Source organism: Phyllostomus discolor, chromosome 4, assembly GCF_004126475.2.
Source record: "Phyllostomus discolor isolate MPI-MPIP mPhyDis1 chromosome 4, mPhyDis1.pri.v3, whole genome shotgun sequence".
Classification (NCBI taxonomy): domain Eukaryota; kingdom Metazoa; phylum Chordata; class Mammalia; order Chiroptera; family Phyllostomidae; genus Phyllostomus; species Phyllostomus discolor.
Genome location: NC_040906.2, coordinates 29,191,586 through 29,207,171, shown reverse-complemented (window position 1 = coordinate 29,207,171; position 15,586 = coordinate 29,191,586). Strand labels below are relative to the sequence as shown.

The 15,586-nt window shown below is 45.3% G+C and overlaps 1 protein-coding gene across 6 annotated transcripts in view; it reads left to right on the top strand.

The window, feature by feature from the left end:
• Positions 1–15,209, top strand: part of SPATS2L (spermatogenesis associated serine rich 2 like) — a 163,570-nt gene extending 148,361 nt beyond the window's left edge. For all 6 annotated transcript variants that reach the window (XM_036023123.1, XM_028508527.2, XM_036023124.1 and 3 more), the window contains 4 exons: positions 5,896–6,005; positions 8,432–8,534; positions 11,400–11,620; positions 14,312–15,209. In XM_036023123.1, coding sequence (XP_035879016.1) covers positions 5,896–6,005; positions 8,432–8,534; positions 11,400–11,620; positions 14,312–14,704 — 827 coding nt within the window. In that variant the 3' untranslated portion in view covers positions 14,705–15,209. The remainder of the gene's footprint in view (positions 1–5,895; positions 6,006–8,431; positions 8,535–11,399; positions 11,621–14,311) is intronic.
• Positions 15,210–15,586: the final 377 nt, after the last annotated feature.

Sequence of the window (15,586 nt, the reverse complement as noted above, 5' to 3'; positions counted from 1 at the left end):
GTTGATCCTGGCTCACGAGCTCTGTAACCGTAGGCAAGTAAGTCACTTGGCCCCTGGAAACCCCAGCAGCTGCACGTGGCGGAGGAGGGTAGTAGCATCCACTGAGCACGTGGCAGACGAGGCACTCGGCAAGTAGCCAGCATCCACTGAGCACTCTGAAGTCCAAAGGGACTTGGGTGCATGTAATGAACTACTTATAGTTAGTTAGGTTTAAAATGGCATTAAATTTAGTATTAAATTTTAACACATAACTTTTAAGCCTTCACAACTTACAAATCTTGCTATACAACTTATACAATCCTTTTCACTTGGTCTTTTTTAGGTTCAACTAACACAAGTTCAACAAATTAAATTCCCCTAAAAAAGTTAGTCCCATTTGGAACTCACTGAAATTCCTCTTAACGCTCTGAATACCATTTATATATTTAATAAATCTGATTTTTTTCCGAGCACCTCAGATGCCTGACAAGGCAAACTCACAAATAAAGGGCAAAGTATTCCAAGCTTTTAAGCAACTCTCACAAGAGTAATAATTCAAACTTAGAGATGTACTCAGTGAAGTTTTCTTAGAACACTGCAATTCTGTTCACAAGCTTAGTCAAACTCGCTGACACCTGCCAAGTTGACACGTCAAAAGAAAATGAATTACATGTTTTAAATTGAAATCACAAGTGAGGCTGTTCAATGTACCAAATACTCCCTTTAAATAATGAACACACTCAGACGATCTTGATGATTGCAAAATTTTTCCTAATGTTAACCCAAAATATTAATACTCTAGGTTGATTTATTTTATTATCTGTATACTTATTCCTAAACCTTGCCACTGTTGTGAAGTTACTCAACAGCCAGTAGGGCAGATTTCCCATCTCAAACAGGCTGAATTTCATGGATTGAAAATTTCAATGGAGACGAGATTGCACAGATTCGATACAAGCCACAAAAGGACACCCTGGGCTCTCTCACTATTGAATCCTGTCTGCTGTGTTCATGGGAACCCTAAGACCATATTTTTAAGTTGAGATTTACTTTTACAATTCCGTATCTCCTGGGCATTTTAAACTCTTCATCATTACTGAAATTTTACCTCAGGAATTAGATAAATGGCAGTCTGCAACCCCAACCAGGTTTCAGCTTAATCCCTTTACCTTTAATTTCAGCACATTTCTCTTTACCAGAATGAAGAATCAGACCAAATTCCCCCTTTTTAAAAATATTTTCCTCACCCGGCCCTTGGCCATACTTCGGTCATTCCTTTATGGAAAATAGCCATCGCTATTTTTGTTACCCAATTTTTCTAAATAATTTTAAACAACATTTTAGAATTTAAAACAGAGCAGATTTTATTAAATAAAACTAAATGTGACCTGGGGTTAAACTGCAGAATATTTAGGTAGTTACACAATCCCTTTGACTGGGACATTGTTTTATTGTTATGAAATGTGTTGGTTTCTTCAGTAAAAGTAGATTTCCACATGATGGGGTTTTTCCTGTTTCTCAGGTAAAGCTTATTTTTCCTTTCCAGTTTCGTGTCTTATTGGTAAAAACACTAAGCACCAACACAGACACAAATGTTTTCTCTAGCACCGAAATCGAAAGTTGCTAGCAATCACTTTTTAAGAGGTTAACAAAAGACCTGCGATTTTGTGTGCTTGTTCTTTCTTCTTGGGACCATATTAGGTGCCAAGACCCGTGGAATTTGGAGCATCTCAGGAGAGCAGCCCCATTTTTACAGCTCATTCAATCAATAAACATTTACTGCGTGCGTGCTTCCTTGTGTGTGAAGTACTGTTAGTGCCTGGGATAAACAGCGAACAGCAACCAGGGGAGCACGCAGGCCAGCTCCAACAGCTACACTGGTTGACAAGGGTCACCTGACTTCAGTAATTGGTGCTGCAGTTCTTGGTTTTGGAACTGCCCAGAGCCCCGGAGAAGCCAGTTCCCATGCATTGGAGGCAAGCAGAACTGAGTTCAAATCCAAGTTCTACTCATTTACTGGCTGTGTGACCTTGAGCCATTTTGTTAATTTCTGAAAGCCTGTGGTTGCATGCCAGAAAAGAGGGAATAAGAATAATACCTATTTCCAATAATTATTGTACAGGTAAAATGAGAAAATACGTGCCAGGCACTTAGCACAGTGCCTGACACAGAATGTGTGCAAAAAGGAGAAAGCCCTCAGTGAGGAGGTTAGCCCCGCCCTCTCACATGACGGGCAGCAAGTGGAGGTCACGGGTTCTGCAGCATCCCCCAGGTGACATACCTGTGTTAACTATTTATCTTCTCCACTGATAGAAGGAACCATTGACTTCCTCCCCCACAAAGTACTGAATCTTTGCAGCCACCGTCTTGAGCTTGCTTATCTACTGTCTCATGCGTATTTTTCATTTCCTGCATGTGGCATAAACCATATGTCCTCAATTTTAACGTAAGCTCCTACATCCTTCATGGCACCTAACGCGATGCTGAGAAGACTGTAGGTACTTCATATTTGTTAAACAAATCATCGTACACTAATTAACTCGGTGTCTATAGGCTGTCGAATCCAGTGTCAGTGAACGTTCGTGTAATTACAAAGAGAGGAAGTGTGTGCTAGAAGAATATATCTCACTTTATTATTAATATTCATAGCTAGCCTTTTTTAATGTCCTATACTAAACATTTCACATAGTTATTTCATTTAGTTTCACAATAACCCTACCAGGTGTGTGTGTGCGTATCACGTTCGACAGAGGAGGAAGCTAGGCCTGCAGTGCTGAGGTCGCGTCGGTCTGCGGACCCCGGGAACAGAAGGCCTGCAGAGGCATCTTGGAGTGTCGGGTTCACAAGAGATGAGGGAAGAAAGCACTGCTTTACACTCATAGGAATGCATATTATAAAATAAAATGCAAAATTCACAAGAACGTTTTAGAAATAAAAAGGATTTCAAAGAATCTTTGTGCTTGAAGAGCTACCCCTGCCCCGGCTCTGAGTTCCCCGAGATCTCAAGCATTCCCTCTGCGAAGCAGTGTGATTCGAGAAGCCCTAACATTTTCCGTGGTTCAAGCAATAAGAACAAGTTTTCACTGTGTTTCAGAAACTTGAAGGGATTTATAAATCCTTTTGAGAAAATGGACTTCAGCATGCCAGATAGTGTTTTGTAAAAGTGCCTCGATGATGTTAATCAAGTCCTGAACGCAGTCACCATCTAAATGTGGAGCTGCCCCGCTCTGCGGACTGGTGAAAGGGCTTTCAAACGTACTTACTCTTCTGTTTTAAATTTTAGGATTAGTGATTTTTAGGACCTGATCTGGTTTTGTTTGTTGCTTTTTATTTCTGTGATTGATGTTTTTGAGGTAAAAATGTTGCCTCCCCTCAAAGAATGTTAGCTTTAAGGTCTCAAGTTTTAAGGCTTTTTCATAATGAAAGGCTTTGAAATGTTCATGAGACTCTATGTAAAACTCATCCCAACACTTGCTGATGCAAAATGTTCATTTCCACGCATATTTGCATGACTGTAAACTAAGAATGTATTGGCGATCTTGCACCTGCTTTCTATTTTAGGGCCCATTTATATCTATTTCTACAGAATCTTTTGTTTGGTGTGAATGCCCAAGTTCTACTTAATCAAAAAGAACAATTGCCCACAAATGATCCGTTGAGAAAAGTCGGATGTATTTAACTGTGTAGTCACTCGGCGTCTCCTGACCCCTGTACTAGCTGCTTGTTAAGTCTGGGCCTTCAGAATTTTTTTTTAATCTTTGCAAGAAGAAAGTCCTTTGTTTCATCTTCTCACTCAAAAGTAATTGTCTCATGCTTCGGACAGTAGTCCCATCCGTAGGTTGAATAATAATGGAAAACAAATAAAGTACAAGTCCTAGACATTCTTTAGAGGACCCTGTAGGAAGGGAACTTCTGTCCTTCTCTGCATATGCTTTGTAAATAACGGATGGATTCATTCATTCGGTCCTCCATTCAGCAGACATGTGGTGCACCCACTGTGTGCCAGCCCCTCAGTGTTATGCACACAGATAACTGCACGTACAGCCTCTCCGTGATTGAGAACGCCTGTTCCAGAGGCCAGGCGGGTAGCGGGAATCAGCACAACGGGGCGGGGAGGGACCAAGGCATGCTGAGCACCATGCTTCATCTAAAAGGGGCAACGAGTTCTCAGGTCAGCCAGGTGTTGCCACGTGGCAGCGCTCACCAATGATGGCCAGAAATTCCAGTACTTTAAGAGAAGCCAGAAATCCAGATTTCAGATGGACTCTCTGAATTTTCAAATGTGTACAATTAATTTGAAAATTACCTTGTAACGTGTGGACCAAACAAAACGTGTGTTCTGTAGCTGAAAGTGATAGTGGGTCACCTTTTCGTGTCCTCTGGTCTGACTGGGTAACCTGGGACAGCACCCAGTAAATACACTGTGTGTGTTCAGATGAAAATTCCCTTCCCCTTCATCATTAGGGCCAGTTTTTCACTGGCTTGTCTGGATTCTGAAGGACAGCCAGGCACAGATGAGCCTCTGGCCACTACATGGTATTTATTATAAGTGGGAGGCAGGAGAAACCCGGTAAATAAAGCATTATTAGAGTAGTTTGGTAGACGATAAGGCTTTATGAGTTACAGATTTCTTATTTTATTGACCTCTCAGCATTCATACAGAATAAAGAGAAAATGTTTCTCAATCCGTTTGAAGAATGATTTACGGTTTGTAGGAACTCTTAACTATTGATTGCTTCTAAACTTCTTCTGGGGTTTTTAAGGTGACTGTTTTTGAGTTTATACATTAAGAACTCTTACAATGAGAAACCACATTGTTTGGCTCTGCGTGTCTGCTGTGAATCGGGTCTAATGAAGCAGTTGACCTTCGTTCAGCCAAGACTGGAATGTGAATTTGAAGTGCATATTATCTTAGTTAGACGGACGTCTCCTTCCTTATGACTCAAAACACTTGTCCAAAAAGAAATGAGGGCATTTCATGTGTGGCTGGAGTTAGAGAGCTACAGGTCTGTCTATGGAAAGATCAGACTTCATATTTAAACCTCACCCCATAGGTTTTGTTCATTGTTTCTGAGTTCTATGATCTTCTGGGAAACACACGCACTCGCGCACACAAACTAACTTGCGGGCTACTACATCTACTTGAACCTCTAGTTCACCTGGCAGGTGTGTGCAATGTGCCAGAGAGCCCCCTGGTGTGCCCACTGCGGGTGCAGATGCTGCAGAGTGCACACGAATCCAGATCAAAAGGGCTTTCACTCCCCCTGGAGACGTTTCTATTGGGGACACATAACAAGGACAGGACACTCTGGTCTGGAACTTTGATCTGATTGCAAAATGGAAACATGTCTACAGAATAGCAAAAGAAGACATTTTTTTTTAGCTCACAAAAAGCTAATGAAGTAAAACTTTTATGTCATGTTCCAATAACACAGCTAGTTGCCCTCAATGAGTATGTATGAAAATTCAGAAAGTCTGGCACTGTTAGAATTTATTATTACAGCACATGCAAGAATGGATTTTGCTTAATAGACTCCCTGTCTTTGCGGTATCATTCAGATAGGATTTTAATAAGTGTCTTTTTTAGAAATAGCTGTTCTGAGTAATGCATGCATTTAAAAGTCCAAATTTAAGTACGTGAGCGCAGATGCCAAGGAGGAAAATGAAGAAAACTGTGGGTGTACAGTGAATCAGAAGGACCATGTTTGGCTTTGGAATCAGTGGGTAAGGACATACAGAGGCAGGTGGTGGGTCGTGAGCGCCAACGGCAAACCCACCTCGATGACCAGCTCAGAAAACACAGTCACGGTCCAACAGAGCGATGGGTCGGCGGAGGGAGAGCGGACTCTGAGAAATTAGGTCATTTAATATGTTTAGATCTCTGGCTCTAATGTTTTATTCCTTCTCATCTGGCAGTGGAAATCCTGACTGCTCGTCAGAAGAAAGCAGAGGAACTAAAGAGACTGACTGACCTAGCCAGTCAGATGGCAGAGATGCAGCTGGCCGAACTCAGGGCAGAAATTAAGGTCAGTCCTGAACAATCACAGCCTGAACCCTGAGCCAGAGAGCCGAGCCCCGTTGTGTTGGTGCTGCACCCATAGAGTGCTGCCCTCTGAGGACCTCACATCACACACCCAGCTCCCTTTCACAAGGTGGAAATAGAGAACAGAATGCTGAAGAACCGTCTAATCACTATATTTAAGCATATACTGTGGTTTGAAGGGACATAGTAATACAGAGGGAGGGACAAGCTATTTTTCTTAGTCAGTGGGGGCTGACCTAAATAGCATGTATTCAACCATGAATTACAGCTGGGATGGGGGATCATTATTTTCACCATATACAATTTATGTGTATGTATATAAACATACCATGTGAACACACCCTAAGTATGACCCTAGCGTAACCGTAAGGATTCTAAAGAATGCACAATATGTGGAGACGCCTTTCCTACATCCTTGTCTGGCATAATGGCCCTTTTATTAAGGATATACCACCCACATGTATGTATTCATTAAATGTCTTCAGTTGTAAGCAATAGAAACTGACCCTGGCTAACCTCAAAACAAGGAAAACTTGAAAGAACACAAGTGTAGCTCTCCAGAGCAGAGCAGAGCGTGACCTGAAGATTCCGGGCTGCAGTTAGGCAGAGGCCTGGGCAGCAGCACTTACCAGACACTCTTCAGGGCACCATCCCAGTGAGTGACCTCCAGGTGTCATCAGCCGTGGTGCCACCCCACTTGCTTCAAGTCCCAGAGAGAGAGATTCTGATCGGCCTCCACTCAGGTCATGTCCACCATTTAGCCGAGCGAGGCCTGCATGGACGGACCCACCAAGACTGTGGATCTTTGAAGCCATGTTGGGGTACAGTTACCAGAAGAAGAAATGGTTACCAGAATGGCCAAAGCAAGTATCTACAATAAAATAGGAAGTTACAGTTTATAAGTTTTCCCATAATCTCTCCTTTTTCCCCAGTATGCTAAACACACACATGCACACATGTGTACCCAGCTTCTGACCTACTTCTTGGGAACCAGAGTACTTAGAAGACACAGTTGCCACAGGTTTTATAAGTAGGATTGTCAGCTCATCTGGACATTAAACTGGTTAGTTATGGTAGAAAGTGTCACGTGACTTTCTGGTCCCCTCCATTTGGTTAGGCATAAAACGCAACAGGAAATAAGGGCCCCCCACCCAAGGGTCCTGGGGGCTCTCGAGGTCTTTTCTTTCTCACCTCCTCTTCTGGCCTGTGGTGCTTCCCACCCTAACACCCCACCACCACAGTTGGAGCGGATCTGAGCTTCCCCTGTGTGGCCAACCCTCCTCCTCAGAATGAAACCCACAGCTGGACTCCAGCATACATCCCATGTCCTCTCCCCTTCTTATCAGAACATGAAGTGAGGAATGTGAAGTTGCCAGCTTCCTGGTGTGTTGCAGTTTATTCATCTTCTAAGTTTCATGTCTGCCCATCAAAATCCCGCTGAACATAAAATGGTTAATAATACAGCCTTTGGGGTGAAAGGGGCTAGCTCCTGTGACCTTGGCTAATTTAACATATTCTTAGAACCTCAATTCCCCCTCCGTAGAATAGAGATGATAATAGTGCCGATTCCATAATACTGTGATCAGATGAAAATGACACTATCTGTTACAACTTTGGCCCATTTTTTTAATGTTTCAGCCCAAATGCTCCCCTTACATAACTCCCCACACCTCTCAGTGAGAAATAATCCTGTCCTCTTCTGTATTCCTGAAGTACCCACCACATTCTACCCTGTATTGTATTTAGTGGTATCTGTTTCCCTTGCCATGTGGCAAACTCTCTGGTAAACTCAAGGAGGAACTGAGTCATAGTTATTTCTGTATTTCTCACTCCGTCATCTACACATAACTCTTTATTTCAAATGCATTGAAAAATAATCTCCCCCTTCCTTTAACAGCACTTGGAATTCTACCAAGAAAATGTTTTCTAGTTCCTAAAGGCTGTTTAGACTTCCTGGTTCCCTATTAAAATGGAGAGGGCTGTCTAGGGAAGGATGACATGTTTTCTCTTGAGAAGCAGTAATACCTGAGCAAGCCATTGGCCAAATTAGGAAGATGGTCTGAATGCAACCCCAGAACTTACAACCGGACATGCAATGCTAGAAGGAAGGCAAGGAATGCTAAAAGGTCAGAGAGTCCAGACACACGTGTTGCCTGTAGCACAGGTTTGTCAGAGCCCCGATGGGAGAAGACAGGCCCGACACATACTCCCAGGACGAGAAGGCGATCATGTTTCAGGCAGGTCAAGACCAAGTCGGATTGGATGAACCCTCACGGTGAGGGAGCTAGCAGGACTCCCTACCCGGTTCACACCCTCGGCAGCGGCAGAAGAGCAGGGTGGCCGCATCTGCAGCGAGCTCCGGTCACCTCTATCGTGGAGCTCCTGGCTTACTTCTCTCTCTTCTTCCAGCACTTTGTCAGCGAACGTAAATATGACGAAGAGCTCGGGAAAGCTGCCCGATTCTCCTGTGACATTGAACAGCTGAAGTCCCAAATCATGCTCTGCGGAGAAAGTGAGTTTTGCATGCTTGCTAAGTAATGCTGGATGAGTAAGCCTGGCGCTATTTGGAGTTGGTATTGAAAATGTCAGGCGCGCGGTCCCCCAGGGGGCTGCACGGAGGTCTAACAAGATTTAATGATCTGGGGTCATGACACAAGTCACTAGAAATGTCAAGATTTGAACTTAGACTCTTCAAATGCCACTGCCCATCAGTAAATCCCCAGGATTTATTAAGCAGAGCAGAGTAGGTCAACTATCTTACACCTTTCGCAAACTTTTCTTAAACACTGCCAGATAAAGCACCTCTCATTTCACATCGCCTGCGTCTACAGTAGAGGCCTTTACACTGAGAATGAGTCTTCTCGGTAAGCCTGGGAACCAGCGGCTGCTGTCGCGAAGGGCGCTGCTGCCGTGCTGGGCCTCTCCCTCGGCTCTCTGCTGAGTGAAGTCCGCAGATAACGAAAGACTTCACTTCAGCCATTAGCTTTAGTCTTCTTCGCTATTAAGCCTTAATTAGAGCAGCTAATGTGCAAAAACACTGGCTGATACTTATCCCTCTGCTCTAGCCCACCCACCAGGGGAGGCGGAATTGAATACTAAAGTGGCTTTAAGGGCAGCCACCAGGAGGAAGGGACCAGTGAGGGACATTGACTATCCACGGCTTCACAGTCAGCTGAAAATTAAGATTTGGCAGCACTTTTTTTTTTTGAGCAGAGTAGAAATTGCTTTTCTTCTGAGTGTAAAAAATACAAGCCTGATCTAAAAGTTACAGAACCTTTAGAACTGGCCAGGTAGCTCGGAAGCTTGGAGAGTCACGTGGTACACCAAAAGGTTGCGGGTTCAGCCCCCAGTTGGGACACCTACGGGAGGCAACCAATCCTTGCTTCTCTCTCACATCAATGCTTCTCTCTCTGTTTCTCTCTCTCTCTCTCCCCGTCCCCCCCCCGCCCCCATCCTCTTTCTAAGATCAATAGATAGTATCCTCAGGTGAGGATTTTTTAAAATAATAATAAAAATAAAAGTCTCAGAACTACAGTAGAGTAAGATATGACTTTGGTGGACCCTTCGAACTTGCTATGCACATTCAGTCTACTGTGTAAATTATATCAATATACTACATACATTATACTACATGTCATAATTTGCTATACCATACTGCATACATATATAGTAATAGAATTTGCTTTTATCATTTCACAATACATGGTTGACAATTTTCCATGCCAATAAAATTAACCCATAATTTATTTAAATAAAATTAACACGACCAGCCCCCTGATTGTGGACACGTAGGTTGCTTCCAGCTTTCACATTAAAATAACCACTGCAGCGAACACCCTTGTTCACATTTCTTCGGCAATTATCTGACTTTAATTATTATCTTTTTTTTCTATATGCTTCCTCCCTCATGAAAGAACCTATGTGTGTGCCATTCCCCCCCAAACAGTCTGGCTCACGGCTGGAAATGTAACTGTCCACCCTGGTTTGTACTCGGCCTGATGATAAGGGAGGCCTGGAGGCCGAGTGAGCCTCCGGGTCTGCGGGGCGGGGAGGTGCAGCTTCACCCAGGGACATCTCGCGGGAAGGGCATCCCTCACGAATTCCAGGTGTCCATGTGAAAGACAGCCTCCCATGCTGCGGGCGGTAGCTCTCCAAAAGCCCTCTCCTTCTCAGCTTTGTGGAGTGCCCACGGCCACTGAACCAGCACCGGCAGTGGCCTCTGAGCTGTGGGGAGGGGAGGCCCCTGGAAAACTCAGTCTGGTGAGCACAAGAACCACTGAAATCCCCCGGGATGTCTGCACAGCCCCCGTGTGCCATCGCACTTCACTGACAAAACGAACAGACTAGAGATACATCCCTGTCCTTTCCGTTTCTCGTGTTCTCTGATCCCACTAGTCACTTATAATCCGCTGGCGGACCCAACCCTAGGATTAAGTCTGATCCAACACAGGTAGCGGAGAAAATTGCTTCTAAAAATTGGTGACAATGTTAAGATTCAAAGGTCTTGCTGTCCAGCCTGGCAGTCAAATCCTGGTGACCCATGAGAGGGAATTGTGACTTTACCCTTGGATTGATTCCCTCTGGCCTCATTCAGCGTAGTTACAGAGAAATCCTCCCGTCAGAAACCACCCTTCCCAAACCAGCGTGGACGGGGATAATAAACATTGAACAGATGCGCCTGAGCCCTGCAGGAACCTGTCTGATTAGCCTGCATTGACTTAAGTGTTGGAATTGGTACAGATTTGCAGCAGGGCTGAAGAAAATGGGGCTGATAAAAAGGCCAGATGATGCAGCTCTATTGGAACATAAAGATCTTTAGGGCGTCTTTTGGTCTGGCCCTACAGTCAGGGGATACATACAACCCAGGTGACAAAATTCCTGACACCCATCATCACCCCAGTCTCGTGCTCTCAGAGCATCATGTCTGTGATGGGCCACGGGCCCATGTACCTCTCGGTCTTCCTGCATCTCTGAGTACCAGCTGGTCAAGGGATCCGCCAAGGACAGAAGAGCGGATGTGATAGTGGGAACCACATACCTGGACAGGGCCGACTGGGCACTTCAGGATTTCATTGTCCATCTTCCCTTGGTGGTTCTCGACCTAAGGAAGGATATTAAACTTGCTAAGATAAGTCTTATTTCCTTCCAACGTCTCCCAAATTGGACGATTATGCTGTAATCGCAGTTCAGTGATTTTCACAGAAGAAATGTGGTTCTCTCTAGGCACCAAGGTGCCCTTTCGAATGACATCTCTAAAAACAAAAACTTTTCTTAATGGTTCTCTGAAGCTCCTGCCAATTTCTCCATCTCCTAATGGGCTGGGGAGGCAGCCGTGTCTGTGGCTCAGCCCATAACGCCCCCTGCTTTCTCGTTTCAGTCACACATCCAAAGAACAACTATTCCTCAAGAACTCCCTGCAGCTCCCTGCTGCCGCTGCTGACCGCTCACTCAGCAGCCTCTGGAAAACAGAGCAACTTTACCCGAAAATCGTCCAATCACAACAAGCCCTCCGAGGGTAAAGCAGTGAACCCCAAAATGACGAGCAACCTTCCCAGCACCGTGGACCTCTCTCACCAGCCCCTGCCACCAAACAAGCAGGTAAGTGCTCTGGGGGGGCTCCTCGCATTGCCTCCAGGGGTCCTGCAGACCCTGGTCCTTGGGGCCAGGAAGAAACCACTTACTTGCCGAGGAAGAAAACAGCTGCTGATGGACGCAGAGCTTGCTGGCGTCCCACCCAGATCCCCCCACCCCCAGCAGCACAGCCCGGCCTCACGGGTCTCCTCTGGTCCACATTTCACGGGGGCTTTTCCCCATGAAGGAAGTGGCCTTTGCATGCTCCCACAGCGTTAGCGAAGAGTCCCTCTACACGAGACAGCTCCTCTCATGCCTTGGAAGGCCACCGTCCCCTGGTCCTGGTACCTGGCCCACATGTGGAAGGGACTCACACAGTCGTGGGAACAGGATTCGGAACCTGGCTTCCGACACTGAGTGAGAAAGAGCCCGACATTTATTTTTTAAGATTCTTTAATTCCCTCTTATGTTTAGTTTATCAGTAGGAGGCCAAAGTTAGTTAGTTCACACTTCTCTCTCTTCTCTTGGGCTTTTAGCAAAGAGAACACACTTCAAAGTGACATTATTAATTCTTATCTAGTCTATCCTCTAAAAATACAAGTGTCCACAGGACAGTCTTCCTTCTGTGTCTCCACTCTGTCCTTGAGAAGTAATTTGCCCCTTATCATTAGAGAATGAACAGGAAATGGGATCCGATGCCGCAGAAGCCAGGCATGTTATAAAGACATTTCAGCTTTCCAAAATGCTGGTTTTTTAACAAATGTTGCATTTCGTGGCCTTGGACTTTCAGAATCCTCATTAATGACGCTGACAGGCATTTCTCCGGCCCTCAATGTCTTCACGAACTTTAAAATCGTGCTTTAACAAGGAGCATTTCATACATGCATAGCTTTAAGAGCATCATCAGATCTGTTTTTCTTGTAATCTAAATACATTGCCACAGCTTTTGTTCTTTGCTCATTATTAAAAGTCTAAAATCTAGTCTGAGTTTCCCTTTCACAACTTCTTTAAAAACAAAAGAGGCCAGATTAAATTGCTATGCACAACTACCTGTGTAGCAGCTACCTGCTATCTACGCAGATTCTTTTCAGCTCACTGTTTAGCCATTTTTCAGCAAAGCGTTGCGGGCGATGGCGCACTCAAGTTGAAACATCTAAGCGGGAACGCTGTACACCTGGGCGAGAAGGGTGTGCCCCATGCCTCAGAGTGACCCCTCCCGGTCCTCCCACAGCCATGGCCCTCCCTCCAGAGCGAGACCAAGGAGACATGACAACCCCAAACCTGTCCTCTCCTTTCTGGAACGTGCTGCTAGCACTTGAGATCCTGGAATTCTATCCCCAAGTAGCCCCAAGCCTGCCCAGTGTTGAGACCACTTCCCTGGATACATCCTCTTGCGAGCAGATCACACTACCAGCCTGCACACCACCGAGTCCAAAGGGTGATTATTTGTGGGGGTGGGGACGAAGCCTGGGTGTGCAGGCTGGAGTGCCCCATCCGTGTGTGCAAGGACCCCTCACCTCATGGGACGGCGCCAGAGGTGGGAGCGGGTGTGCAGGCGGGCGGCCTGTGGGCGTGCAGGTGGGCAGCCTGTGGGCCCGCCTCTGCACTCTCACCCTGAGCCCAGAACCATTGGGGGGGGGGGTCCGCCCTCAACCTGTCCTGTCCAGTCACAGTGCACAAATGAAGAACTTCATATGTATTTGTCACTCATAGCATTACATGTTTTAATAATAGAAGTTTGATTTTCAATAAAGGTCTGTGTTCAGGTAACGACCTACCTGTGACTCTTGCCAGGAGACAAGATGTGAAGTGGGAATGGCCTCACCATTTTCTAACAGAAGACCTGGGCCAAGTCCCTTAAATTTATCTTCCTCTTCTATAAGACGAAACAAATAATAGCCACTGTATTAAACGGTGATGGTGATGATGAATGAGGTGGGGCCTGGTACACTGTGAGCGCTTGATGAATGTGGACTAATTGACCTCAAGGAATTTAAACATGTTTCCTTTCGACAGCCACGGGCACGCCAACCCACTGCTTTCTTTGTACCCACCCCTTTATGTTCTCGGGTGCCGCCTTGCTGAAGGTGGCCAGTTTTTCACGTGGTGCTTCAAAAGTCGTTGGCTGTGAACTGCACGGTTTAGAAAAAATCACCTCCACCTCCCACCAGGATCTGTCGGGTCCACCTCCCCGCTGTGTTTACCCAAGATAATATTTCTGAACTGTGATACTTGTTTTGAAATAAACTGGGAGAGAAGCTGTTTTAGAGAAGGAAAATTACAAACAGAATTTTACATTTTTTCATCTATGTAATGAGAATTTGTGTATGTAGTCTGTACAGGATGTCCCCAAAGTTCTCATCACAGAGAATCATGGCCCGGCTCCTGTCTGTGCTACATTTCATTCCGTTATATTTTAGGTTTACTTTCTTTGACCTGGTTCTTGACTTGTCTGCTTATACTTCAGTAAGTTCTCTTTCAATATCAGTAATGTCCTCAGGGTTTCATTTACAAGACAGCCCACTGTTCTTGTAAGCTCAAGGATTTTGTCAGCTTGCCCTCATTTGCACATTGTCGTCTTCTTCCGGGGCATAAAAACAGCTCAGCTGTGGCTTAGAGAGCTGGTTTCCCCGGTGTCTACTGGCAGCATCGGTGGTCTGCTGGCATCTAATACCTGTGTGTGTGTTTTTCTCTCTCTCTCTCTCTCTCTTTCTGTAGAACGGGTCCTCTAGCCAAAGACGAAGATTCAATCCTCAGTATCATAACAGGCTAAATGGGTCTGCCAAGCCCCAGGGCAGTGGTAGCGACGCCGATCCAATGGCGAAGGGCAACAACCGCCACGAACACAGAAGACAGCCACACAACGGCTTCCGTCCCAAAAACAAAGGCGGCGCCAAAAACCAAGAGGCTCCTTTGGGAACAAAGACCCCCGAGGCCCCGGTGCACCCAGAAAAGCCCCGGCGAAGGCAGCACGCCACAGACAACGCGGAGGCGAGGCCCTTCCGGGGCAATGTCTCCAGGGTCTCCCAGTGCAACCTCTGCCCCACGAGAATAGAAGTGTCCACAGATGCCGCGGTTCTCTCAGTCCCAGCTGTGACGTTGGTGGCCTGAGCGAGGAGACAACAAAAAAAAAGCATTTTTCACTCAATTTTGGTTCCCTGCCCGAGGTGCTGACCCAATTCGCTGCCAAAAGAGAGTCAATCAGAATAGACAAACCCTATGCGGTTGAGTCGTCCTCTCTTAATCATTTTTACTAATTCTAATAATCAGCTCTAGCTTGCTTCATAACTTTCACGGCTTTGCTTGATCTGTTGATGCTTTTTCTCATCAAGACATTGCAGCAGTTTAGCCAGGCAGTATTTACTCATTTGTTAGGAAAATCAACATGTGGCTAAAGGTCAGAGGCTCAGTAGCACCCTATGTTGTAGCAGTGATGTCGGTCCATTGATCGTCCTTAGAGAGTTAACGTTGAAAAACATTCTTATTGATCAGACAAACGTGATCTGCCGAAGACACATGCGCTTTTGTAGAATTTAACATCTGGTGTTTTTCTGAAATATATATATATATACATATATTGCTTTATTTGAAACAAATTAAAATATGCTGCATTTGACACCTGGCTTGTTTCTTTTATTGATGCTCACTTCCTTATTAAATGGATGTGCAGTGCTTTCAAGACAGCTCGAGAGACCAGAGGCTGTGGCGCGGAGCTCTGTGCAGCACTGTTGCCCGTGGGACAAGTATTCTTTTAGAAAAAACACTGCCACCCAATGGCCCCTGCCAGTACATTGCTCACATATAGATGGACATGCACCCCAGTCGTCTTAGATACTATGTGGCAGTTTGGAAGTTTGGTTGCAAGTAACGTAAACCTCCGCTCAGCCTAGCTTAAAACAATAAAATTTTATTGGTCCAGTGACTGAAAAGTCCAGTGTCAAAGTGTATCTGGGGTCCAATTCGATCAGGGCTCTCTCTTGATTATCGTACTTC